General features: G+C 37.3%; 2 protein-coding genes across 2 annotated transcripts in view; both read right to left on the bottom strand.

Annotated features, from left to right (window-relative positions):
- CABIN1 (calcineurin binding protein 1) overlaps positions 1-5,969 on the bottom strand; it is a 1,089,846-nt gene extending 1,083,877 nt beyond the window's left edge. The window contains exon 1 of the mRNA XM_053701973.1: positions 5,806-5,969. The gene's annotated coding sequence lies outside the window, so the exon portion shown is untranslated. The remainder of the gene's footprint in view (positions 1-5,805) is intronic.
- A 5,132-nt stretch (positions 5,970-11,101) lies between these two features.
- LOC128647802 (D-dopachrome decarboxylase-A) lies at positions 11,102-13,910 on the bottom strand. Its single transcript, XM_053700524.1, has 3 exons — positions 13,739-13,910; positions 11,707-11,882; positions 11,102-11,407 (listed from the first exon to the last, which is right to left on the bottom strand). The coding sequence occupies exons 1-3, from the start codon at positions 13,844-13,846 to the stop codon at positions 11,335-11,337; spliced, it is 357 nt and encodes a 118-aa protein (XP_053556499.1). The 5' UTR covers positions 13,847-13,910; the 3' UTR covers positions 11,102-11,334.
- Between the last annotated feature and the right edge of the window lie 11,751 nt (positions 13,911-25,661).

Raw genomic sequence — 25,661 nt, 5'->3', positions numbered from 1 at the left:
GGTCATTGTGTGAGATAGCTGCAGTGAAAGTTTAGTGGCACAATGGGAGATTTTGTTTTTATCCTAAAGTGAAATTGTTGGAAAGAGCCTATTTTTGCAATTTGAGTGATATTTGGGAACCAATATTTTCCAACAATTTCACTTAGGGATAAAAACAAAATCTCCCATTGTGCCAGTAAATTTTTACCGCAGCTATCTCACACAATGACCCCTCTAAAACATCTCAAAGTATGGAGACTTTTTACTGTGGAATTTTAAAAATAATGGGCCTCAATTATCCATAAGTGAAATTATTGTAAAGTGCCTATTTTTGCAATTTGAGTGATATTTGGTGCCCAATATTTTTAAAATTCTACAGAAAAAAAGTCTCCATACTTTATGATATTCTAGAGGGGTCATTGTGTGAGATAGCTGCGGTTACAAGTTAGTGGCACAATGGGAGAGTTTGTTTTTATCCCTAAGTGAAATTGCTGGAAAGTGCCTATTTTTGCAATTTACAGGGACATGCAGGGGTCAAGTCCTACAAATAAAAGTGTGGGAACTCACCATGACTTCCATCCCCCAAACAATTAATATTGATAGATTATATATATATCTCAAAATAACAAGAGAATTGCAATGATACTTTTTTTATTGGGCTAACTATACATTTATAAGATGACAAGCTTTCAGAAGAATATCTTCCTTTTTCAAGTCTGAAGCAATACTGACCAATATGATGGAATTTACAGATTATATTTTAAAATATAGGATGGCTAAAAAGATTGTGTATAACCATATATTTCCCCTGTCTGTTATCCTTTACTGACCCTGTCTGCCTCTTTCTCCTAAACCCCCCTCATGATTTTTACGACACCCCTCCTCCCCCTGCATTCAGACCTCTACAACACTTTCTGTCTTTTTAGCCATCCTATATTTTAAAATATAATCTGTAAATTCCATCAAATTGGTCAGTATTGCTTCAGACTTGAAAAAGGAAGACATTCTTCTGAAAGCTTGTCATCTTATAAATATATAGTATCATTGCTCAATGCAATACTCTTGTTATTTTGATATCTAAATCTCTGGAGTAACACAGCTACTCTGATCAATATATATATGTATGTATATATGTGTTGAATGGCTACCTTTGGGCCTGAGACGACGACTCCAAAAAAAAAGTTGTTCATGCTTCTGATAGACAATACAATTTTAAACAACTTTCCAATTTACTTCTATTGTTTCATTTGCTTCCTTCGCTTGTTATCCTTCACTGAAAGGTTTATCTATGAAAGCTCAGGAGCAGCAAAGAACCTAGGTTCTAGCTGCTGATTGGTGGCGGCATATATTTACTGATTGTCATTGGCTCACCCATGTGTTCAGTCAGCAACCAGTAGTGCATTGCTGCTCATTCAACAAAGCAAAAATGATAATAGGAGTAAATTAGAAAAAATGCTTAAAATTGCATGCTCTATCTGAATCAGGAAAGAAAAAAAATAAGGTTTCATATCCCTTTAAGGGACATTTGGGGCCAAATATTTTTAAAATTCCACAGTAAAAAGTCCCATACTTTGAGATTTCATAGAGGGGTCATTGTGTGAGATAACTGCGGTTAAAATTTAGTGGCACAATGGGGGATTTTGTTTTAAACGCTTAGAGAAGAGCTGGAAAATGGCTATTTTTTAAATTTGAGTGACATTCATAACAAAAATGCTTGTTGTATTCATTAAAACAACCCTCATTAGCATAAATGTATGGTACAGCCTTTAATAGTCTTAAAGGGACAGTCAACACCTGATGTAACTTAAGGCCATACCTTAGATCAAGAATAGAAGATGCAGCTACACTGCATCGTATGTCGATGAGCTCTAACGGTATTGGAGTAATCAACGAAAATACATAGGTTTATTCCATGAAGATATGGCCGCCAAATGCCTCCCCCTCCTCTTTCGTCCCCTTCCCTAAAGTTTTAACATGCACGTTCATTTTTCAAAGGGTGATGGTTCTGTTTTTATAATATGCATGTGCATTATCTTCTGCATGCTCTCAAACCGACCGAGGATTTCATCGCAATTGGAGGATTCAATTAAAAAGACGGTTTATACGTAATAGTGGGGGGAGTTTGGCGGCCATATTTTCAAGGAATAAAGCTATGTATTTTCGGTAATTACTCCAATACCGTTAGAGCTCATCAACATTGATGCGGTGTAGCTGCATCTTCCAGACATCGCAACTCTCCCTGAAATTCAGGGAGTCTCCCTGATTGTAATAGCGGCTCCCTGATGCCAGCAAATGGAATGTAATCTCCCTGAAACTCCAAGTACCATTATCCAATGTGGCCCAAATCCTGAAAAAGTGTTTTTTTAAAGAATGCCTTTAGTTGCTGGGACGTTATAGAACACTCAAAGCATGCATAAGTAACCAAAAAGCCCCCACTGATTTTAATAAAATAAAACACAGATACTACCTTAATTACTGCACGTAATTCAACTTCGTATTCTAAAATATTTAAGAAGCGTACGATCACTGGAAAATAGGTTTATTGTATGTAGTTGTGCAATAAAGCTACTTTTTTTTTTTAAATATGACTTTAGTGGGAAGCTACTTTAAAGGTATCCAATATATAACTAGGAGGGGGGGTGGCGGCGCAGTAGCAGGTGAAGCCACCTCCCTGAAATATGTTTTTGCAGATTAGGATGTTTGATCTTCTATTCCGGATCTAAGGTATGGCCTTAAAGGGACCCTAAACACTTTCTGTTTCCATGTATTTATGATTTATTTTACAAACTGTTTATATATTATAATGTTACTTGTTTTTTTACTTTGTTATCTAAGCTCTGTGCAAATATTTTTCTTTTTCAATTTTACACCTAAACCACCGCCTACTGAATGCAGTGGTAGCCGCCATGTTGTAACGTACGTTGCATCCGATAGCCTATTCAGTGATGTGCGCTCCCTTATTCACTACCGCGCATGCACATACTAAGAGAAGTATTTGCTGCATCTATGAAGCTCGTTCTCAGTAACCTCGTGAGCGAGTTTCATAGATTTAGTGTATTGCAGCCGTTTTCACTGAATGACAGCTGTGTGAGAGGACCGGCTTGTCAGCGCTCAGTGATCATAACATTTAGATTTTGTAAGACAAACCATTCATATGCTAATTATATTCGATACTTTTAAAAAATCCTCTCTCTTAAAATTATTTCTTTTAATTAAATCTCTTTCAGCAGGACCGTTTTTAGGGGTGGGGGAACCGGACAGCTGCACAGGGTGCCAGCCACACATAATTCTCCAACTGCTCACAACATCTGTATCCTTCCTATGCTGGAACATATAGTTATCTATTGGTAACTACAGCTCCCATCATGCCGCAAAGCTCAAAATCAGTTGTCCGGTCCCGGGTCTAGGGGATATCATTGAGGTGCGTGTGCACTGTGGTGGGCCATTTGTTCCTGCAGTGCTTTATTGAGGGAAGGTGTGGGAGCTTAGCGTGGACACACACAGCCTTGGCAGCCAGTCACTAAGCCCTCTGTGCAAGGTAAATTTTGAACCCACATTATCACACTTGTGATGATTCACAGAAACCGCTAGTTTTTTAAACTTTACCATCAAGTACTGTCATATATAACACCTCTCTATATTGCTAACTGCATGGAACAGCCTCTTGCCACTTCCTCCAGATGCCTTGGAACCACTTACCCCTTCCTTATCTCACATGTTCTGCTAACCATCCACTACTAGGTTGCATGGTAAGAAAACAAAACAAAACGAACCGCCGGCATAAATCGGCCCGCAGGCCACATGTTGGACACTAAATGTGGGAGAATAAAAAAACTTCCCAATAAGCTTGTATAACCTGTAATTAAAAAAAAAATAGATCAGTACAATGAGGGAAATATCTGGTCACATCGGAAGATGGTTATGAGGGCAGTATAACAGCAAATGATTATATTAACCCCTTCACTGACAAAGTGATAGATAAAATCATTGTTACTCATTTTCTGTCCTCTTCACTGATATAAATATATATGTATTTATTTAATGTATTTTTACTGTACTGATATAAATACATATATATTTATATCAGTGAAGAGGACAGAAAATGAGTAACAATGATTTTATCTATCACTTTGTCAGTGAAGGGGTTAATATAATCCTTTGCTGTTATACTGCCCTCATAACCATCTTCCGATGTGACCAGATATTTCCCTCATTGTACTGATCTATTTTTTTTTTTTAATTACAGGTTATACAAGCTTATTGGGAAGTTTTTTATTCTCCCACATTTAGTGTCCAACATGTGACCCGCTGGCCGATTTATGCCGGCTGTTCATTTTGTTTTCTTTTCTTACCATACAACCTAGTAGTGGATGGTTAGCAGAACGTGTGAGATAAGGAAGGGGTGAGTGGTTCCAAGGCATCTGGAGGAAGTGGCAAGAGGCTGTTCCATGCAGTTAGCAATGTAGAGAGGTGTTATATATGACAGTACTTGATGGTAAAGTTTAAAAAACTAGCGGTGTCTGTGAATCATCACAAGTGTGATAATGTGGGTTCAAAATTTACCTTGCACAGAGGGCTTAGTGACTGGCTGCCAAGGCTGTGTGTGTGTCCACGCTAAGCTCCCACACCTTCCCTCAATAAAGCACTGCAGGAACAAATGGCCCACCACAGTGCACACGCACCTCAATGATATCACCTAGAGCTGGCACCGGACATCTTGAAATAATAAATTATAAATCTAGAGCAAAAATAAAAAAGGTAAAGATAATCACTGCAAAATTTATAGCAGCAGTAGTTTTTTACTTATGCTGTGATTGTGAGCACGATGTCTACCTACGTGCGCGCTCATAGCAATAAGCACAGACTTCTGCATTTGAGAACATCACTTTTCACCATGTCTGCACAGTTAGGTTACAAAGCGAAAGTGAATGTAAAAAACAAACAAATAGGAACAAATATAATAATAAAAAAAGAGAGATTTGCATTTTTAAAACCAAAACAGCATTATGACAAAAAAAAAAACCCTAATGACAAGTGTTTAGGGTCCCTTTAAGTTACATCGGGTGTTGACTGTCCCTTTAAAAAACTGCAAACAAATACGTGTCTGATAGCTTGACTACTGTTTTATAACTGTCTGATAGCTTGACTCCAGTAAAAAGTTTGCATATCTTGGAAATTTTTATCTTTTTCCTGTATTGATGTGTGCTACAATACTGAAAATGGTTAAATAATCCCTAAATTAATTTTCATCTCTAACATTAGTTTTATATATATATATATATATATATATATATATATATATATATATATATATATATATATATATATATATATATATATATATATATATTTATAAACCTGGAAAGACTGCTAGAAATATCAAAAATTAAAGCAGCAGTTTAAAAAATAATAACATTGTGACCCTTTCCCCCCCACAAATCAGTCTGCTCAAGTATGCCTGTTTTAAATTTACAATTTTCTGTCATTTCAGAAAATGGAAAAAAGATAACCACGTAAGAATTATCAACCTTAATATGAAAAAAATGCAGTAACATATTATATGGTAACAATTTCAACAGCTGCTTCAGTGAGACTGTCTCTTGAAGACGGTCAAGTCTAGCATGATACTTTGTATATGTGAGACGTTTCTAAACAATTCACCTACATTTAAAACCATTTATGGCGACTTCTAAATCCACTTTAAATTCATTGTGTGAGAATACACGGTCAAGCTCGATATGAGAGCGAGTACTCCATTCATTGAGCGAATTTCTCCTACATTGTTGTCCTATATTTAAATAGAGGACACCAGACAGACGCGCAAACTTGCCTCATCTCCCTCCAGTAGACCTGGATCCGGTAACCATGTAATCACATTCCAAGAACTGCTTCCCCGGGAGTGACGTTACTCAAGAAATTACCGGGATTAGGCCTCAAAATTATCCCCGGTCACCAAGGTAACCATCTCGTGCACCTATCTGTAAGGTAGCATCTAGTTCCCACCCTGCAAAAGTACCTGTGACGTTTTAGCAGTCACAAAAGAGCTACGCTAAGCAGACAGAACACAGCAGTGTAACGACTAGTTCCTGTAATGATCAAGGACCTGTGACTGCAATGGTCACATGGTACTGAGATTAGTAGACTCGTAGTACATTTGTACTATATGATTTGAGGCTGAAGCAAATGGGGATCTACTGTACTTTACCTTTCGAGGTCTGGGCTATTATGATATTGAGTTGCTAGAGGAGTTGTCTGGATTCATGATGATCCAGAGACCCGAGGTAGAACAGCACATGCCCTTTTTGTTATACTTTTTTTTTCTTTTTCTAAAACCCTATTCTCAAATGTCAGTGATAATGTTTTAAATAAACATGCATTGTACTAATTTTCCATAAAAGTGATACAATTGCATTTCTAAACTGGCAAGGTAACAAAACAAATAGAACATGTTACCAATGTTAAAAGCATGGAAATTAAAAATTAAACTCAGAATGAATATATTGTTATATTGTATAATAGTATTTAAATTCTTATGGGTGAGTTTATTTTTATCATTTTCATGTATTTTTAACATTTAACTGTTGTCTTTGTAATGTGTGTATCTTGACTTTGTGCACTCCAGGGTCTACCTCAGTGTGCTCTCAATTTGCTTTGTTCTCTTGGTTATACCTAGGGAGGCTGAGGAGTAGTAGTAATGCACTACTGGGAGCTAGCTGCTGATTGGTGGCTACACATATATGCATTTTGTCATTGTCTCACCCAATGTGTTCAGCTAGATTCCAATACATTATTTCTCCTCCAACAAAGGATACCAAGAGAATGAAGCAAATTTGATAACAGAAGTAAACTGGAACATTTGAAATTATATGCTCTAGATGAATTTCATGAAAGAAAAAAATTGGGGTTCATTCATGTCCTTTTAAGCAGCTGGTTTAAATACTTTGGATTCCTTTTAAAATGTATACATATGTAAGCTCTGGTATTTGTTAAAGGGAAATAAAACCCCGATCTTTTTCATGATTCAGATAGAGCATGTGATTTTAAACATCTTTCCAATGTTATTCTATCATTTAATTTGTTTTGTTCTCTTAGTATCCTTTGTTGAAAGGAATACCTAGGTAGGCTCAGGAGCTGCCGATTGGTGGCTGCACATATATGCCTCATCTTATTTGCACCCAGTAGTGCAATGCTGCTCCTTCAACAAAGGATACCAAGAGAATGAAGCATGTTCGATAATAAAAGTACATTGGAAAGTTGTTTAAAGCTGTATTCTCTATTTGAATCATGAAATAATTTTTTTCAGTTTCACATCCATTCAAGGTTCATTTATAAATTCTTCTAGTAAGACAAAGTTAAAGAAGCAATTAAAGAGAGCCAAATAGGCTGAGGTGCATGTATAAGCTATTACAAATTTATTATACACAGTAGTATAAAACACAAATAAAAACTGAGTTCATGGATCCATGATTGACAAATTAAAAACCAACAACAACAATAATAGCATAAAATACAATGTATGTATTAAAAATCAACAATCTGAATATTATAGCAGCTTGAATATATGCAGTGGATAAGAAGGGTAGGTTTCCAATTTGTATGTAAATAGTTAATTCCAATGGTATTCCAATGGTATTCCAATGGTATTGTCCCAATAAAGATATTGTGCAAAAAAGGGTCCCAAGAAAAAAAACAAAGACCAAAATATATAAGTTTGTATTGCTGTAAGATAGTGTCCAATAAAGTAACAAGTGATTGTTGTGATGATGAAATTTCAATGTCACTCCAATGTGACAATAAAAAAAGTGTCTTGAAAAAGGCCTGTTTATCAGGCCGAAACACGTTGACAACTAATTGGTAAGCTTATTTCCTATCACACTATCTACAATATTGTGTTGTTTTTTTTGCTTTACAGGATTATTTAGACACTTTTTGATGGAACTATAAATAGAAGAAAAAAATTACCACTCTAACTTCATTTTGAAACTTCCACTTGATTTTTTCCACACAGTTTTCAAATATTTTTTTTTTCTTTTTTCCACACATAAGAAATTTCTTTCAAATACATTTTTTTATCAAAAAAATTTTTTTCACTTTTTTATTGTCACATTGGAGTGACTTTGGAATTTCATCATCACAACCGGTTGTATACAATCACTTGTTACTTTATTGGACACTTTCTTACAGCAATACAAACTTATATATTTTGGTCTTTGTTTTTTTTCTTGGGACCCTTTTTTGCACAATATCTTTATTGGGACAATACCATTGGAATGAACTATTTACATACAAATTGGAAACCTACCCTTCTTATCCACTGCATATATTCAAGCTGCTATAATATTCAGATTGTTGATTTTTAATACATACATTGTATTTTATGCTATTATTGTTGTTGATTTTAATTTGTCAATAATGGATCCATGAACTCAGTTTTTATTTGTGTTTTATACTACTGTGTATAATAAATTTGTAATAGCTTATACATGCACCCCCAGCTTATTTGGCTATCTCTTCACTTGCTTCTCAAACTGATATCCATTAGGTTTAATAGGAGACCTATTGAAGTGAGCAGTAGGTATACCCACCTGCGCTAGGTCTACTAACTCACAAAAACTTTAAGACAAAGTTAAACAAAGGCTTTGAAATTATATGCACCTATCAAATGTGTGCTTTTTAATATTTGCTTACTCTTTCTGAGTGTTCCTGTTCAAAGCATCTATCTCACTCTAACTCATTGGCACACTGTTCCAATTTAATTAACACAATATAAAATTGTGAAGCTCCTTAATAGGGCAGCTCGTTTAAACCCTGTTTAAATTGTTGATGTTTATACGCTAAGAAGTAAATGTTCAGGAAGTAGTAAGTTTAATAGCTCTACCTCCAAGTCCCACATGGCATAGGTCACCCCTATAGGAGAAGCCTCCTTTGGTTCCCAACCTAGGGACTGGTTATTATAATTTCTTACCTCAATCAAGATGAGGAAATATCTGTAAAGTATTTCTAACACTGAAAACTGCAGTCTTAAAGGGAAAATAAAATAGGCACAGCGCTAAGTTCCTGCCACAAGCTGCAATACATTGCAGAACCAATCCTGAGCAGGACATGTCAGTGAGGCAATCAAGAGTTGCATACGCATGCAGCCACCAATCATGTCCTTGCTGCTCAAGAGCTGCAGTTAAAAGGGACACTGAAGCCAAATTTTTCTTTTGTGATTCAGATAGAGCATGACATTTTAAGCAACTTTCTAATTTACTCCCATTATTAAATTTTCTTCATTCTCTTGGTATCTTTATTTGAAATGCAAGAATGTATGTTTAAATACTGGCCCATTGTTGGTGAACAACCTGGGTTATTCTTGCTGATTGGTGGATAAATTCATCCACCAATAAAAAAGTGCTGTCCAGGGTCTGAACCAAAAAAAGCTTAGATGGCTTCTTTTTCAAATAAAGCTAGCAACAGATGAAGAAAAAAATGATAATAGGAGTAAATTAGAAAGTTGCATGCTCTATCTGAATCACGAAATAAAAAATTTGGGTTCAGTGTCCCTTTAATGAGCTGGACTTTAGCTATGTGTTTAACTCCTTTGTGTGGGGCGGGGGTTAAACGGACATTCTGATAAAAATGTAAATGCACCTAGATAAATTACATCTTTAAATAAATAAAACATTTGCAATATATATGTTTTAGCAAAAATACTTCTATTAAAAGTTATCACTGCTTTAGTGTTAACATGTTTCTCTACATGTGCAAGGGAAGCTTAGCTAGATATTCTCAGTACACCAGCATTTTAAATATTGCAGCTGCTCAGAGTGAAGTGGGGCTTATATCATGTCAGCAATTAACATACTGAGTCATTACCAGATGGTACAAGCACCTTGGGCTGTCTAAGCAAGCGCTGTGTTTAAAATGCTAGTTCCCGGTTCATAATTAAAAAGGGACACGAAACCCCAAAAAATTATTTTATGATTCAGATAGAGAATACAATTTAAACAACATTCAAGTTTACTTCAATGATCTAATTTGTTTAATTCTTTAGATATCCTTTGTTGAAGAAATAGCAATGCACATGGGTGAGCCAATCACACAAGGAATCTATGTGCAGCCACCATTCAGCAGCTAATGATGTGCTTTTCAACAAAGGATAAAAAGAGAATGAAGCACATTAGATAATAGAAATACTGTACATTTGGGGGGAAAAATGGCATGCTCTTTCTAAATCATAAAATAAACAATTTGGGTCTCATGTCCCTTTAAATACTTTTTTGAAATAGCTATAGCTTTTATAAGAAGCATTTTTGGTAATACATATATATTATAAAAATAATTGAAGCGCATCTATGTGGATTCCAATTTAGGCTGGAATGTCCCTTTAAATCAGGGGTATCAAACTCAAAGTATCTGGGGGCCTCTGGGCAAGTGTTCTTCTCCCATGGGGGCCACTTGAACTGAGTAAGTGCTCCGGAGCTGGATATACTAGAAAATGGAAGATACATTTAGCCAAGTAGTAATGCGTGGTGGGCGTTGTAGCCAACAATAGACGTCACAGTTGTCTATATTTATCTTGTGAGTGCCAAGTGAAGTGATCATCTTGGAACTGTATAACAACGTAAAAAGTGATATTTACCCAACACAGTGTGTGGTGGGAGTCTACACTGGACGCTTGTCATATTTATTTTGTGAGTTTCTATATAGAACATCCACTAGTTACACCTCTTAGCACACTAAAAAAAATAATTGACTTTGAGTTTGATACCCATCTTAAATTAAGGGTTAACCTATTAAACAAGGGAGGGCCTGATAAAACTATTTTGAGGGCCATATTTGGCCCCAGGGCCGGTACTTTGAGACCACTGCTTAAAATACTTAAGGCTAGTTTCCATTAAGGTGGTAAATTGTGGAAACTGGTGATAAAAACATTTATCTCAATTAAAAAGTCTATGGAGATTTTTATGTTACCACCCGTTTCCAAACTTTACCACCTCAATGGAAGCTAGAACACTAATGCAAAAATAGCACTTCTATGTACTGAATCATTTTAGTTTTACATTACAAAGTCCCTTTAAGTTGATGCCATATTTTATCAAGCGTAAACACTGATAGCAAATAAATTCAGGCCACAGACTACAACACTACTGATTGGTTTATTTTACAAATACAGCCTGGAATGTGCAGCATGAACAATGCAAACATTTACATTTCCAATCTGCTGTGATTGTTGGTACAATATTCTTCTGCTCTGCTATTTGAGCAGTTTCTTATATCTTGTAAATTAGTATTGAGGAAGATATTTAAAACATATTCAGTTTCTAAAGAATGAGTTTTCTCTCCTGTTGCAGTTTGCCAGTTCATTAGAGGTCATAAGAAAGTCATAACTGTTCCATTCTTCCCAATCTGCCAGGGCTCCAGGGGTAGAAACCGCAACAGAATCCTTTATAAACAAAATTATGCATTAGAATGATATCAAAATTCTATTGGCAAAGCAATGACTACGTGTACATGGACATAGGGTTGTATCCTCTGTGCACTAATATTTGTATTCACATAATTAGGTGACTTCAAAAAGGTAAATTGTATATGTGTCAAATAAATAAGTAAAATATTTAATTTCCAGTCAGTGATTAAAGGCAAACACCAACTATGACAGAAGAAAAATATTTCATATTTATTGTCCCTTTAACAAGATTTGACAATGATAAGGAACATACTGTGTAATCAAAATACTTATACCTGTCTTGCCCCAGTCCCAATTGTTCAGTCAGGAACTGAAAGAATTTAGCACTGTGCTCCTTGTTTTGTTCCGCTGTGCCCACAACCCCAATGGAAGAGATAAGCATCTGGGCGCATGGTGCCCCTGAGCCCCCCACCACCATAGAAACTGCAGTCTTCACTGATGCATTCACCCTCTGGGGGGGAAAAAACAAGTAGATTTAATTATATGCAGCTTCAAAATACAAGAAAAACAACATGTATGACCCTAGACACCATAACCCTTTCTGAGCACATAACAGTTTTACAGGAAGAGCTGCCTCAGGGAAAACAAAATGTGATTAGCACAATCCCATATGAAATATTAAAGGGACATTACAGTTCATGTTTTTTTTTGCTGAATCTAAAATATTATATACATTTTTTTTTCTGAATGAAATAGTAATGTCTTAAGTGCTTTAATGTAGTCTACCAGTAAAACATTAGGAATTATTCAGCTTGAATTTAATATACATACTTTAATTCAATTTGCATTTTAACTTGTTTAATTGCTGATCTTTCACTTGTATGTCTTTTTTCTTTTTAAGTGTAAATGTACATTCTAGCTTAATAATGTACTGTCCTAATTAAGAACATTTTATTACTACGTTAATGCTTAGGGACTACACACATAGTTAAAAGTTGTGCACCAGGAAAGTTCCCAAGACATTCCTTATTAGGACCAGAAATGCATTATGCATGAAAGCACAACTTATTAACCGACTGCACTAACAAAATGCTCTTAATGCATTTGAAAAAAGAAATATGTTCAAATAGTTAAAGGGACATGAAACCCAAAAATGTTCTTTTATGATTCAGATAGAGAATACAATTTTAAACAACTTTACAATTTGCTTCTATTATTTAATTTGCTTCCTTCTCTTGCTATCCTTTGCTGAAAGGTTTATCTAGACAAGCTCATGAGCAGCAGAGAACCTAGGTCCTAGCTATTGATTGGTGGCTACATATATATATATATATATATATATATATATATATATATTTTGATTGTGATTGGCTCACCCATGTGTTCAGTTAGAAATCAGTAGTGCATAGCTGCTCCTTCAACAAATGATACCAAGAGAATGAAACAGATTAGATAATATAAGTAAATTAGAAAGTTGTTTAAAATTGTATTCTCTGTCTGAATTAAGAAATATTTTTTGGGGGGTTTCATTTATATTTAAAAGGTGTTTAAATTAGCTTTGAAACAATTCATCGCTTGGCTGGGATAGATTGTTCCTTTGCTAATAACAACCACCAGTGTTCAATTGGTAATCAGGGACGCACCTCTACCAGCATAAATAAGAGGTTTGTTTAATCAGGACAAAAATATAAAAACATTTCAACATGATGGTAAACTTTGTTTTAAAATCAGCTCTGGAATTTAAGCAATATTTTAGATGAACTTTAATCACTACTAATAAAGATGCACTGTAACTCTTTAATTTAGCCATGCCATTTTAATACCCCATGTTCAAGCCTTCTACTTCAAAACTCTTTTTTTTGTGAGCTAATGGTTTGAACTGTTCTCCAATGGGTGCTCTAGCTACAGAAAAAGTGCCATAGGGCTAGAGCTCCGATTGGAGAACAGCTCACAAAAATGAGTTCTGAAGTGGGCGGACAGAGCGCAGGGTAATAAGAATGGCATAGTGAGACATCTTAAAACATGTAAAGTTTACTAACACTTTAATATATCAATTTTCAGATGCACTAAAGAAAAGCATTGGCTTAATTGTCCGTTCTATGTGTTTTATCTCTTTCCATCAGTCAAATATTCTAGTTAAAGCTGATGTTTTCTTGAGTTATTACACTAGAATGTCCCAATACCAAAAAACTCACGCTACACACTTCAGTAAAGAAAAAAAGGCACGTTCTCCAGAAAATAAATAGATAAAAAATGGTTTACTCAGTGTGCTGGTTGCATTGCAATTTTATCAGTCTAAGTTTATCTTAAAACGGAAGCTCCTCAAGATGGGGCTGTCACACACAGCACCACGTCCTTCCTTCTTACCTCCTTGGGTTTGCTAAGTATGGTGGCTGCAGCAACACAGAGCTTTTCTGCAAAATCATTTGGAACACTATCCGAAGGGAGATTTGTTTCCAGATCCAGGAAAGGCATGTTTGTCTCCTCTCGGTTTATACAAAATGAAGTCTAATCTGAGTATGCCAGCAGCAACGCTACAGACGTGAGGTCAATGATTGGCTGGGGGCTGACACACCTCCCAAAAAGTGACTTTTCCTTTTAAAGGTGTAGACAATCCTTATCAGTAATGGGGTTTATTCCATTCCAGTCGGGAAAAAAGAGGATAACAGAATGTATTTACAAAAGGGAACCCCTATGAACGATAATGGTGGGTTTCCATTATGCAAAAGCTAATGTTTTTTCAGATGGAATAGAATTTCCTCTATTTTTCATTTAGACGAGAATTAATAACACTCGTTAATGTCCGAATATATGCGCGTGAAATATTCATTCTGTAGCTGTGTTTTTGCACCACGTGATGCATCTAATAATATACGGTATTATGGCTTTGAGACTGACTCGTGGATTCAAATAACTTCACACCGTGAACGCCAGTTCGCAAATGCATGAAATACTAGCGCTTAAAAATCTTGTAAATTGCAAAAGGTTTATCTTGTTTAATTGTGCAACTGAAAGGTGTTTAACTTCTATATACTATAATAAACATTGTATATTAATGTCTTTCACTATAACAAACTATTCTGCGTGTAAGCGGTACACTGACTCCTTTATGTGTGATTTAGCATTTTCTCAATACTGGACAAAACAAAATGAGAAGATATTCCTTAAAGGGACACGAAACCCACACATTTTCTTTCATGATTCAGACAGAGAATACAATTTTAAACAACATGCCAATTTACTTATATTATCAAATGTGCTTCATTCTTTAGATATCCTTTGTTGTAGAAATAGCAATGTACATGAATCAGCCAATCACACAAGGAATCTATGTGCAGTCACCAATCAGCAGCTACTGAGACTATTTAGATATGCTTATAACAAAGGATATCAAGAGAATGAAGACAATTAGATAATGCTAAACCATCATATGTTCCTTTATGAGATTGGCATGTGTGTCATCATTATTAGGATTATTTTATGTTAGCATAGATTTTACTTCTTTTGAGGAAAATTGGTTATCCTAAAGAGGGGTGGTTCCATTAGCCATATAGCTACAACAAAAATAATCTTTAAAATTAGGGGCACTTTATGTAACTAAACTTTACAATTACGCTTCTTTTTAAAAATACTTACCATTTCATTACACTAAATAGACTGCCGATCCTCACAGTATTTTACTGGGCTTTAAATCATTAAACTTTACAATCACTTAAGTGTGTGTCCAGTTTAATTTTAATATAATCTTAGAAATATTTCTGTAATTCCTGTATTGGGCTCATCTTTGTTTTAATGTGCTAAATGTTGAATCTGCTTCTGAGTAGATTTATATGGAAGTATCAGCGCATCTCACTTAAGGCTGTAAAGATCATCTGCTGGTGCCGGCGGGAGGTGTGGGAGGGAATCTAGGAGGTGAGTGAAGCAGTCCAGCAGCGGAGAAAGGGGGAGGGAGTGGGAGGTCCCTACAAACGGAAAATAAAAATTAATGGGAGAGGAGGAAAGGGGCGCTACACTACAGAAAAAAGGTGGTGGGGGGACCCTAACTAATATTCGTGGGAGGTGGAGGGACCACTACACTACAGAAAAAAAAACAAAACCCCCCACATATTTAGCTATTTTATAGGTACTGACAGACAGCTGCCAGTACCTAAGACGGCAGACACTAGTTAGATGGGGAGGATTAGAGAGCTGTTTTGGAGGAAACAGGGAGGTTGGAGGGTAAGGGGGGATCCTACACTGCAGAAAATATAAAAAAATATTTAATAAAAAAAAATCCTTAAATGGACATGAAACCCAAATTTTTTCTTTCATGATTTAGAAAGAACATGCAATTTTAAACAACTTTCTAATTTACTTCTGTTAGCTCATTTTCTTCACTCTCTTGATATCCTTTTCTCAAAGCATATCTAGTTAGGCTCAGTAGCTCCTGATTGGTGGCTCCACATAGATGCCTCGTGTGATTGGCTCACCCATGTGCATTGATATTTCTTCAGCAATGGATATCTAAAGAATGAAGCAAATCAGATAATTGAAATAAATGAGAATTTTGTTTAAAAACATAATTTATGTAAGAACTTACCTGATAAATTCATTTCTTTCATATTAGCAAGAGTCCATGAGCTAGTGACGTATGGGATATACATTCCTACCAGGAGGGGCAAAGTTTCCCAAACCTCAAAATGCCTATAAATACACCCCTCACCACACCCACAAATCAGTTTAACGAATAGCCAAGAAGTGGGGTGATAAGAAAAAAGTGCGAAAGCATAAAAAATAAGGAATTGGAATAATTGTGCTTTATACAAAAAAATCATAACCACCACAAAAAAGGGTGGGCCTCATGGACTCTTGCTAATATGAAAGAAATGAATTTATCAGGTAAGTTCTTACATAAATTATGTTTTCTTTCATGTAATTAGCAAGAGTCCATGAGCTAGTGACGTATGGGATAATGACTACCCAAGATGTGGATCTTTCCACGCAAGAGTCACTAGAGAGGGAGGGATAAAATAAAGACAGCCAATTCCTGCTGAAAATAATCCACACCCAAAATAAAGTTTAATGAAAACATAAGCAGAAGATTCAAACTGAAACCACTGCCTGAAGTACTTTTCTACCAAAAACTGCTTCAGAAGAAGAGAAACACATCAAAATGGTAGAATTTAGTAAAAGTATGCAAAGAGGACCAAGGTGCTGCTTTGCAAATCTGATCAACCGAAGCTTCATTCCTAAACGCCCAGGAAGTAGAAACTGACCTAGTAGAATGAGCTGTAATCCTCTGAGGCGGAGTTTTACCCGACTCAACATAGGCATGATGAATTAAAGATTTCAACCAAGATGCCAAAGAAATGGCAGAAGCTTTCTGGCCTTTTCTAGAACCGGAAAAGATGACAAATAGACTAGAAGTCTTTCGGAAAGTCTTAGTAGCTTCAACATAATATTTCAAAGCTCTAACAACATCCAAAGAATGCAATGATTTCTCCTTAGAATTCTTAGGATTAGGGCATAATGAAGGAACTACAATTTCTCTACTAATGTTGTTGGAATTCACAACCTTAGGTAAAAATTCAAAAGAAGTTCGCAACACTGCCTTATCCTGATGAAAAATCAGAAAAGGAGACTCACAAGAAAGAGCAGACAATTCAGAGACTCTTCTGGCAGAAGAGATGGCCAAAAGGAACAAAACTTTCCAAGAAAGTAATTTAACCCCTTAATGACCACAGCACTTTTCCATTTTCTGTCCGTTTGGGACCAAGGCTATTTTTACATTTTTGCGGTGTTTGTGTTTAGCTGTAATTTCCCTCTTACTCATTTACTGTACCCACACATATTATATACCGTTTTTCTCGCCATTAAATTAACTTTCTAAAAATACCATTATTTTCATCATATCTTATAATTTACTGTAAAAAAAATTATAAAATATGAGGAAAAAATGGAAAAAAACACACTTTTTTTAACTTTGACCCCCAAAATCTGTTACACATCTACAACCACCAAAAAAAAACATGCTAAATAGTTTCTAAATTTTGTCCTGAGTTTAGAAATACCTAATGTTCTTTGCTTTTTTTGAAAGCTATAGGGCCATAAATACAAGTAGCATTTTGCTATTTCCAAACTACTTTTTTTCAAAATTAGCGCTAGTTACATTGGAACACTAATATCTTTCAGGAATCCCTGAATATCAATTGACATGTATATATTTTTTTTTAGAAGACATTCCAAAGTATTAATCTAGGCCAATTTTGGTATATTTCATGCCACCATTTCACCGCCAAATGCGATCAAATACAAAATATCGTTCACTTTTTCACAAATTTTTTCACAAACTTTCGGTTTCTCACTGAAATTATTTACAAACAGCTTGTGCAATTATGGCACAAATGGTTGTAAATGCTTCTCTGGGATCCCCTTTGTTCAGAAATAGTAGACATATATGGCTTTGGCATTGCTTTTTGGTAATTAGAAGGCCGCTAAATGCCGCTGCGCACCACACGTGTATTATGCCCAGCACTGCAGGGGTTAATTAGGGAGCTTGTAGGGAGCTTGTATGGTTAATTTTAGCTTTAGTGTAGTGTAGTAGACAACCCAAAGTAATGATCTAGGCCCATTTTGGTATATTTCATGCCACCATTTCACCGCCAAATGCGATCAAATAAAAAAAAAAAACGTTAAATTTTTCACAATTTTAGGTTTCTCACTGAAATCATTTACAAACAGCTTGTGCAATTATGGCACAAATGGTTGTAAATGCTTCTCTGGGATCCCCTTTGTTCAGAAATAGCAGATATATATGACTTTGGCGTTGCTTTCTGGTAATTAGAAGGCCGCAAAATGCTGCTGCGCATCACACGTGTATTATGGCTAGCAGTGAAGGGGTTAATTAGGAAGTTTGTAGGGAGCTTGCAGGGTTAATTTTAGCTTTAGTGTAGAGATCAGCCTCCCACCTGACACATCAGACCCCCTGATCCCTCCCAAACAGCTCCCTTCCCTCCCCCACCCCACAATTGTCCCCGCCAACTTAAGTACTGGCAGAAAGTTTGCCAGTACTAAAATAAAAGCTTTTTGGGGGGTTTAGGTTTTTTTTTTTAAAAAAAATAATAATTATTCTGCTGTATAGGACCCCCCCTTAGCCTCCAACCTCCCTGATCCCCCCCAAAACAGCTCTGTAACCTTCCCTATCTGCCTTATTGGGGCCATCTTGGGTACTGGCAGCTGTCTGCCAGTACCCAGCTTACACAAAAAAGTGCTTTTTTTTTCTTAGTTTTTTTTTTTTCTGTAGTGTAGCTTCCCCAAACCCCCCCCACCACCACCACCACAAACCCCAACCACCTCATTGATCTTTTTTTTTTTTTCACTTATTTTAAACTGATTGCACCTTTTTCTGTAGTGTAGCGGTTCCCACCCGCTCCCTCCCCGTGCACGCGCCCGCCCTCCCGTGCACGCGCGCGCGTCCGTGAGCGCCCCCGGGCATCCCCGCCCACGATCCCGCCCCCCTCCACATCTCCAGGGCCATCGATGGCCGCCACCCGCCTCCCGGTAATGCTCCCACCCACCAACGAAGGAAGCCACCGATCTCCGGTGCAGAGAGGGCCACAGAGTGGCTCTCTCTGCATCGGATGGCTTCAAAAGGTTAATGCAGGATGCCTCCATATCGAGGCATCACTGCAATAACCGGAAAGCAGCTGGAAGCAAACAGGATCGCTTCCAGCTGCTTTCCACACCGAGGACGTGCAGGGTACGTTCTCAGGCGTTAACTGCCTTTTTTTTGAGGACGTACCCTGCACGTCCTCGGTCGTTAAGGGGTTAATGTCCAATGAATGCATAGGTTCAAACGGAGGAGCTTGAAGAGCCCCCAGAACCAAATTCAAACTCCAAGGAGGAGAAATTGACTTAATGACAGGTTTAATACGAACCAAGGCTTGTACAAAACAATGAATATCAGGAAGATTAGCAATCTTTCTGTGAAAAAGAACAGAAAGAGCAGAGATTTGACCTTTCAAGGAACTTGCGGACAAACCTTTATCTAAACCATCCTGAAGAAACTGTAAAATTCTCGGAATTCTAAAAGAATGCCAGGAAAAATGATGAGAAAGACACCAAGAAATATAAGTCTTCCAGACTCTATAATATAACTCTCTAGATACAGAATTACGAGCCTGTAACATAGTATTAATCACAGAGTCAGAGAAACCTCTTTGACCAAGAATCAAGCGTTCAATCTCCATACCTTTAAATTTAAGGATTTGAGATCCTGATGGAAAAAAGGACCTTGCGACAGAAGGTCTGGTCTTAACGGAAGAGTCCACGGTTGGCAAGAGGCTATCCGGACAAGATCCGCATACCAAAACCTGTGAGGCCATGCTGGAGCTACCAGCAGAACAAACGAGCATTCCTTCAGAATCTTGGAGATTACTCTTGGAAGAAGAACTAGAGGCGGAAAGATATAGGCAGGATGATACTTCCAAGGAAGTGATAATGCATCCACTGCCTCCGCCTGAGGATCCCGGGATCTGGACAGATACCTGGGAAGTTTCTTGTTTAGATGAGAAGCCATCAGATCTATTTCTGGAAGTTCCCACATTTGAACAATCTGAAGAAATACCTCTGGGTGAAGAGACCATTCGCCCGGATGCAACGTTTGGCGACTGAGATAATCCGCTTCCCAATTGTCTATTCCTGGAATATGAACCGCAGAGATTAGACAGGAGCTGGATTCCGCCCAAACCAGAATTCGAGATACTTCTTTCATAGCCAGAGGACTGTGAGTCCCTCCTTGATGATTGATGTATGCCACAGTTGTGACATTGTCTGTCTGAAAACAAATGAACGATTCTCTCTTCAGAAGAGGCCAAGACTGAAGAGCTCTGAAAATTGCACGGAGTTCCAAAATATTGATCGGTAATCTCACCTCCTGAGATTCCCAAACCCCTTATGCTGTCAGAGACCCCCAAACAGCTCCCCAACCTGTAAGACTTGCATCTGTTGAAATTACAGTCCAGGTCGGAAGAACAAAAGAAGCCCCCTGAACTAAACGATGGTGATCTGTCCACCACATCAGAGAGTGTCGTACAATCGGTTTTAAAGATATTAATTGAGATATCTTTGTGTAATCCCTGCACCACTGGTTCAGCATACAGAGCTGAAGAGGCCGCATGTGAAAACGAGCAAAGGGGATCGCGTCCGATGCCGCAGTCATAAGACCTAGAATTTCCATGCATAAGGCTACCGAAGGGAAAGATTGTGACTGAAGGTTTCGACAAGCTGATATCAACTTTAGATGTCTCATGTCTATCAAAGATAGAGTCATGGATACTGAATCTATCTGAAAACCTAAAAAGGTTACCTAAGTCTGAGGAATCAATGAACTTTTTGGTAAATTGATCCTCCAACCATGATGTTGAAGAAACAACACAAGTCGATTTGAATGAGATTCTGCTAAATATGAAGACTGAGCAAGTACCAAGATATCGTCCAAATAAGGAATACCACAATACCCTGTTCTCTGATTACAGACAGAAGGGCACCGAGAACCTTCGTAAAAAATTCTTGGAGCTGTAGCTAGGCCAAACGGCAGAGCCACAAACAGGTAATGCTTATCTAGGAAAGAGAATCTCAGAAACTGATAGTGATCTGGATGAATCGGAATATGCAGATATGCATCCTGTAAAACTATAGTAGACATATAATGCCCTTGTTGAACAAAAGGCAGGATAGTCCTTAAAGTTACCATTTTGAATGTTGGTATCCTTACATAACGATTCAATATTTTTAGATCCAGAACTGGTCTGAAGGAATTTTCCTTCTTTGGTACAATGAAGAGATTTGAATAAAAACCCCAGTCCCTGTTCCAGAACTGGAACTGGCAAAATTACTCCAGTCAACTCTAGATCTGAAACACATTTCAGAAATGCTTGAGCCTTCGCTGGGTTTACTGGGACACGGGAAAGAAAAAATCTCTTTGCAGGAGGCCTTATCTTGAAGCCAATTCTGTACCCTTCTGAAACAATGTTCTGAATCCAAAGATTGTGAACGGAATTGATCCAAATTTCTTTGAAAAAACGTAATCTGCCCCCTACCAGCTGAGCTGGAATGAGGGCCGCACCTTCATGTGGACTTAGGAGCTGGCTTTGATTTTCTAAAAGGCTTGGATTTATTCCAGACTGGAGATGGTTTCCAAACTGATACCGCTCCTGAGGATGAAGGATCAGGTTTTTGTTCCTTGTTGTGACAAAAGGAATGAAAACGATCATTACCCTGGAAAGAAAGGGAAAGCAGAGTAGACTTAGAAGACATAACAGCATTCCAAGTCTTAAGCCATAAAGCTCTTCTAGCTAAAATAGCTAGAGACATATACCTGACATCAACTCTAATGATATCAAAGATGGCATTACAAATAAAATTATTAGCATGTTGAAGAATAAAAATGCTATGAGAATTATGATCTGTTACTTGTTGCGCTAAAGCTTCTAACCAAAAGATGAAGCTGCAGCAACATCCGCTAAAGATATAGCAGGTCTAAGAAGATTACCTGAACACAAGTAAGCTTTTCTTAGAAAGGATTCAATTTTCCTATCTAAAGGATCCTTAAGGAAGTACCATCTGCCGTAGGAATAGTACGCTTAACAAGAGTAGAGACAGCCCCATCAACTTTAGGGATTTAGTCCCAAAACTCTAATCTGTCAGATGGCACAGGATATAATTGCTTAAAACGTTTAGAAGGAGTAAATGAATTACCCAAATTATTCCATTCCGTGGAAATTACTTCAGAAATAGCACTAGGGACAGGAAAAAACTTCTGGAATAACTACAGGAGATTTAAAAACCTTATCTAAACGTTTAGATTTAGTATCAAGAGGACCAGAATCCTCAATTTCTAATGCAATTAGGACTTCTTTAAGTAAAGAACGAATAAATTTCATTTAAATAAATATGAAGATTTATTAGCATTAACCTCTGAGACAGAATCCTCTGAACCAGAAGAACCATTATCAGAATCAGAATGATGATGTTCATTTAAAAATTCATCTGAAAAATGAGAAGTTTTAAAAGACTTTTTACATTTACTAGAAGGAGAAATAACAGACATAGCCTTCTTAATGGATTTAAAAACAAAATCTCTTATGTTATCAGGAACACTCTGAGTATTAGATGTTGACAGAACAGCAACAGGTAATGTAACAGTACTTAAAGGAAATATTATCTGCATAAACAGTTTGTCATGACAAAACAGTACAAACAACAGCTGGAGGAACAGATACCATAAGTTTACAGTAGATACACTTAGCTTTGGTAGCTCCAGCCCCAGGCAGGGATATTCCAGAAGTATCTTCTGACTCAGCTTCAACATGGGACATCTTGCAATATGTAATAGAAAAAACAACATATAAAGCAAAATTGATCAAATTCCTTAAATGACAGTTTCAGGAATGGGAAAAAAATGCCAGAGAATAAGCTTCTAGCAACCAGAAGCAAAAAAAACAATGAGACTTAAATAATGTGGAGACAAAAGTGACGCCCATATTTTTTCGCGCCAAAAAAGACGCCCACATTATTTGGCGCCTAAATGCTTTTGGCGCCAAAAATGACGCCACGTCCGGAACACCGACATTTTTGGCGCAAAAGAACGTAAAAAATGACGCAACTTCCGGCGACACGTATGACGTCGGAAACAGAAAAAAAAAAAAAAAAAAAATTTGCGCCAAAAAAGTCCGCGCCAAGAATGACGCAATAAAATGAAGCATTTTCAGCCCCCGCGAGCCTAACAGCCCACAGGGAAAGTCACATTTTTAAGGTAAGAAAAAAATGAATTATTCATATGCATTATCCCAAATATGAAACTGACTGTCTGAAATAAGGAATGTTGAACATCCTGAGTCAAGGCAAATAAATGTTTGAATACATATATTTAGAACTTTATATAAAAAGTGCCCAACCATAGCTTAGAGTGTCACAGAAAATAAGACTTACTTACCCCAGGACACTCATCTACATGTAGTAGAAAGCCAAACCAGTACTGAAACGAGAATCAGTAGAGGAAATGGTATATATAAGAGTATATCGTCGATCTGAAAAGGGAGGTAAGAGATGAATCTCTACGACCGATAACAGAGAACCTTATGAAATAGACCCCGTAGAAGGAGATCACTGCATTCAATAGGCAATACTCTCCTCACATCCCTCTGACATTCACTGCACGCTGAGAGGAAAACCGGGCTCCAACCTGCTGCGGAGCGCATATCAACGTAGAATCTAGCACAAACTTACTTCACCACCTCCATAGGAGGCAAAGTTTGTAAAACTGATTTGTGGGTGTGGTGAGGGGTGTATTTATAGGCATTTTGAGGTTTGGGAAACTTTGCCCCTCCTGGTAGGAATGTATATCCCATACGTCACTAGCTCATGGACTCTTGCTAATTACATGAAATAAATTGTATTCTCTGTCTGAATCATGAAATATTTTTGGGGGGTTTAATGTCCGTTTAAATCTGCTTACTGGCAGACTGTACCTAAAATGGTGGTGACAAGTGGGGGTAAGGGAAGGATCAGGTAGGGATCAGGGGGTGGTAGGTGTCAGGTGGGAGGGTAATCTCTACACTAAAGTTAAAATTAACCTTACAAGCTACCTGATTAACCCTTTCACTGCTGGGAATAATAGAAGTGTAGTGTGCGCAGCTACAGTTAGCGGCCTTCTAATTACCAAAAACCAATGGCAAATAAATGCATGTCTGCTTCTGAACAATGGGGAACCCAGAGAAGCTTTTACAATAATTTATGCTATGATTGCACAAGCAGTATGTAAATAATTTCAGTGAAAAACCCAAAGTTTGTGAAAAAGTTAAGGGACAGTAAAGCCAAAATTAAACTTTCATGATTCAGATAGAACATGCAATTTTACTCAACTTTCCAATTTACTTCTGTTATCAAATTAGCTTTGTTTTTTTGGTATCTTTTATTGAAGAGTAAAACTATTTAGGCTCATAAGAGCTCAGGAATGTGCACGTGTCATTAGTACTCCTATGGCAGCAGTGTTTGCAACATTATTTGTAGCTTTGTTATACAATGTTGCAAAGCACTCCTGCCATAGGAGTACTAAAGACACATGCCCACTCCTGAGCTCTTATGAGCCTACCTAGTTTTATTCTTCAATAAAAGATACAACGAGAACAAAATAAATTTGATAACAGAATTAAATTGGAAAGTTGTTTAAAATTACATGCTCTATCTGAATCATGAAAGTATAATTTTGACTTTACTGTACTGGTTTTTTATATGATCGCATTTGGCGGTGAAATGGTGGCATGAAATATGCCACTTGAGCCTAGATCAATACCTTGGGTTGTCTACTTAAAAAATAATAATATATATATACAGGGAGTGCAGAATTATTAGGCAAATGAGTATTTTGACCACATCATCCTCTTTATGCATGTTGTCTTACTCCAAGCTGTATAGGCTCGAAAGCCTACTACCAATTAAGCATATTAGGTGATGTGCATCTCTGTAATGAGAAGGGGTGTGGTCTAATGACATCAACACCCTATATCAGGTGTGCATAATTATTAGGCAACTTCCTTTCCTTTGGCAAAATGGGTCAAAAGAAGGACTTGACAGGCTCAGAAAAGTCAAAAATAGTGAGATATCTTGAAGAGGGATGCAGCACTCTTAAAATTGCAAAGCTTCTGAAGCGTGATCATCGAACAATCAAGCGTTTCATTCAAAATAGTCAACAGGGTCGCAAGAAGCGTGTGGAAAAACCAAGGCGCAAAATAACTGCCCATGAACTGAGAAAAGTCAAGCGTGCAGCTGCCAAAATGCCACTTGCCACCAGTTTGGCCATATTTCAGAGCTGCAACATCACTGGAGTGCCCAAAAGCACAAGGTGTGCAATACTCAGAGACATGGCCAAGGTAAGAAAGGCTGAAAGACGACCACCACTGAACAAGACACACAAGCTGAAACGTCAAGACTGGGCCAAGAAATATCTCAAGACTGATTTTTCTAAGGTTTTATGGACTGATGAAATGAGAGTGAGTCTTGATGGGCCAGATGGATGGGCCCGTGGCTGGATTGGTAAAGGGCAGAGATCTCCAGTCCGACTCAGACGCTAGCAAGGTGGAGGTGGAGTACTGGTTTGGGCTGGTATCATCAAAGATGAGCTTGTGGGGCCTTTTCGGGTTGAGGATGGAGTCAAGCTCAACTCCCAGTCCTACTGCCAGTTTCTGGAAGACACCTTCTTCAAGCAGTGGTACAGGAAGAAGTCTGTATCTTTCAAGAAAAACATGATTTT

The sequence above is a fragment of the Bombina bombina genome, chromosome 2 (genome assembly GCF_027579735.1).
Source record: "Bombina bombina isolate aBomBom1 chromosome 2, aBomBom1.pri, whole genome shotgun sequence".
NCBI classification, from domain to species: domain Eukaryota; kingdom Metazoa; phylum Chordata; class Amphibia; order Anura; family Bombinatoridae; genus Bombina; species Bombina bombina.
The sequence above is the reverse complement of the archived record's forward strand: the minus strand, read 5'-3'. Positions and strand labels throughout refer to the sequence as shown.

Coding starts and splice junctions, on each gene's coding strand:
- LOC128647802 (XM_053700524.1), bottom strand. CDS start 13,846: ATGCCTTTCCTGGATCTGGAAACAAATCTCCCTTCGGATAGTGTTCCA. Junction 11,883..13,738: donor TACTTAGCAAACCCAAGGAG/GTAAGAAGGAAG, acceptor TTTCCCCCCCAG/AGGGTGAATGCATCAGTGAA. Junction 11,408..11,706: donor TTGGGACTGGGGCAAGACAG/GTATAAGTATTT, acceptor TTGTTTATAAAG/GATTCTGTTGCGGTTTCTAC.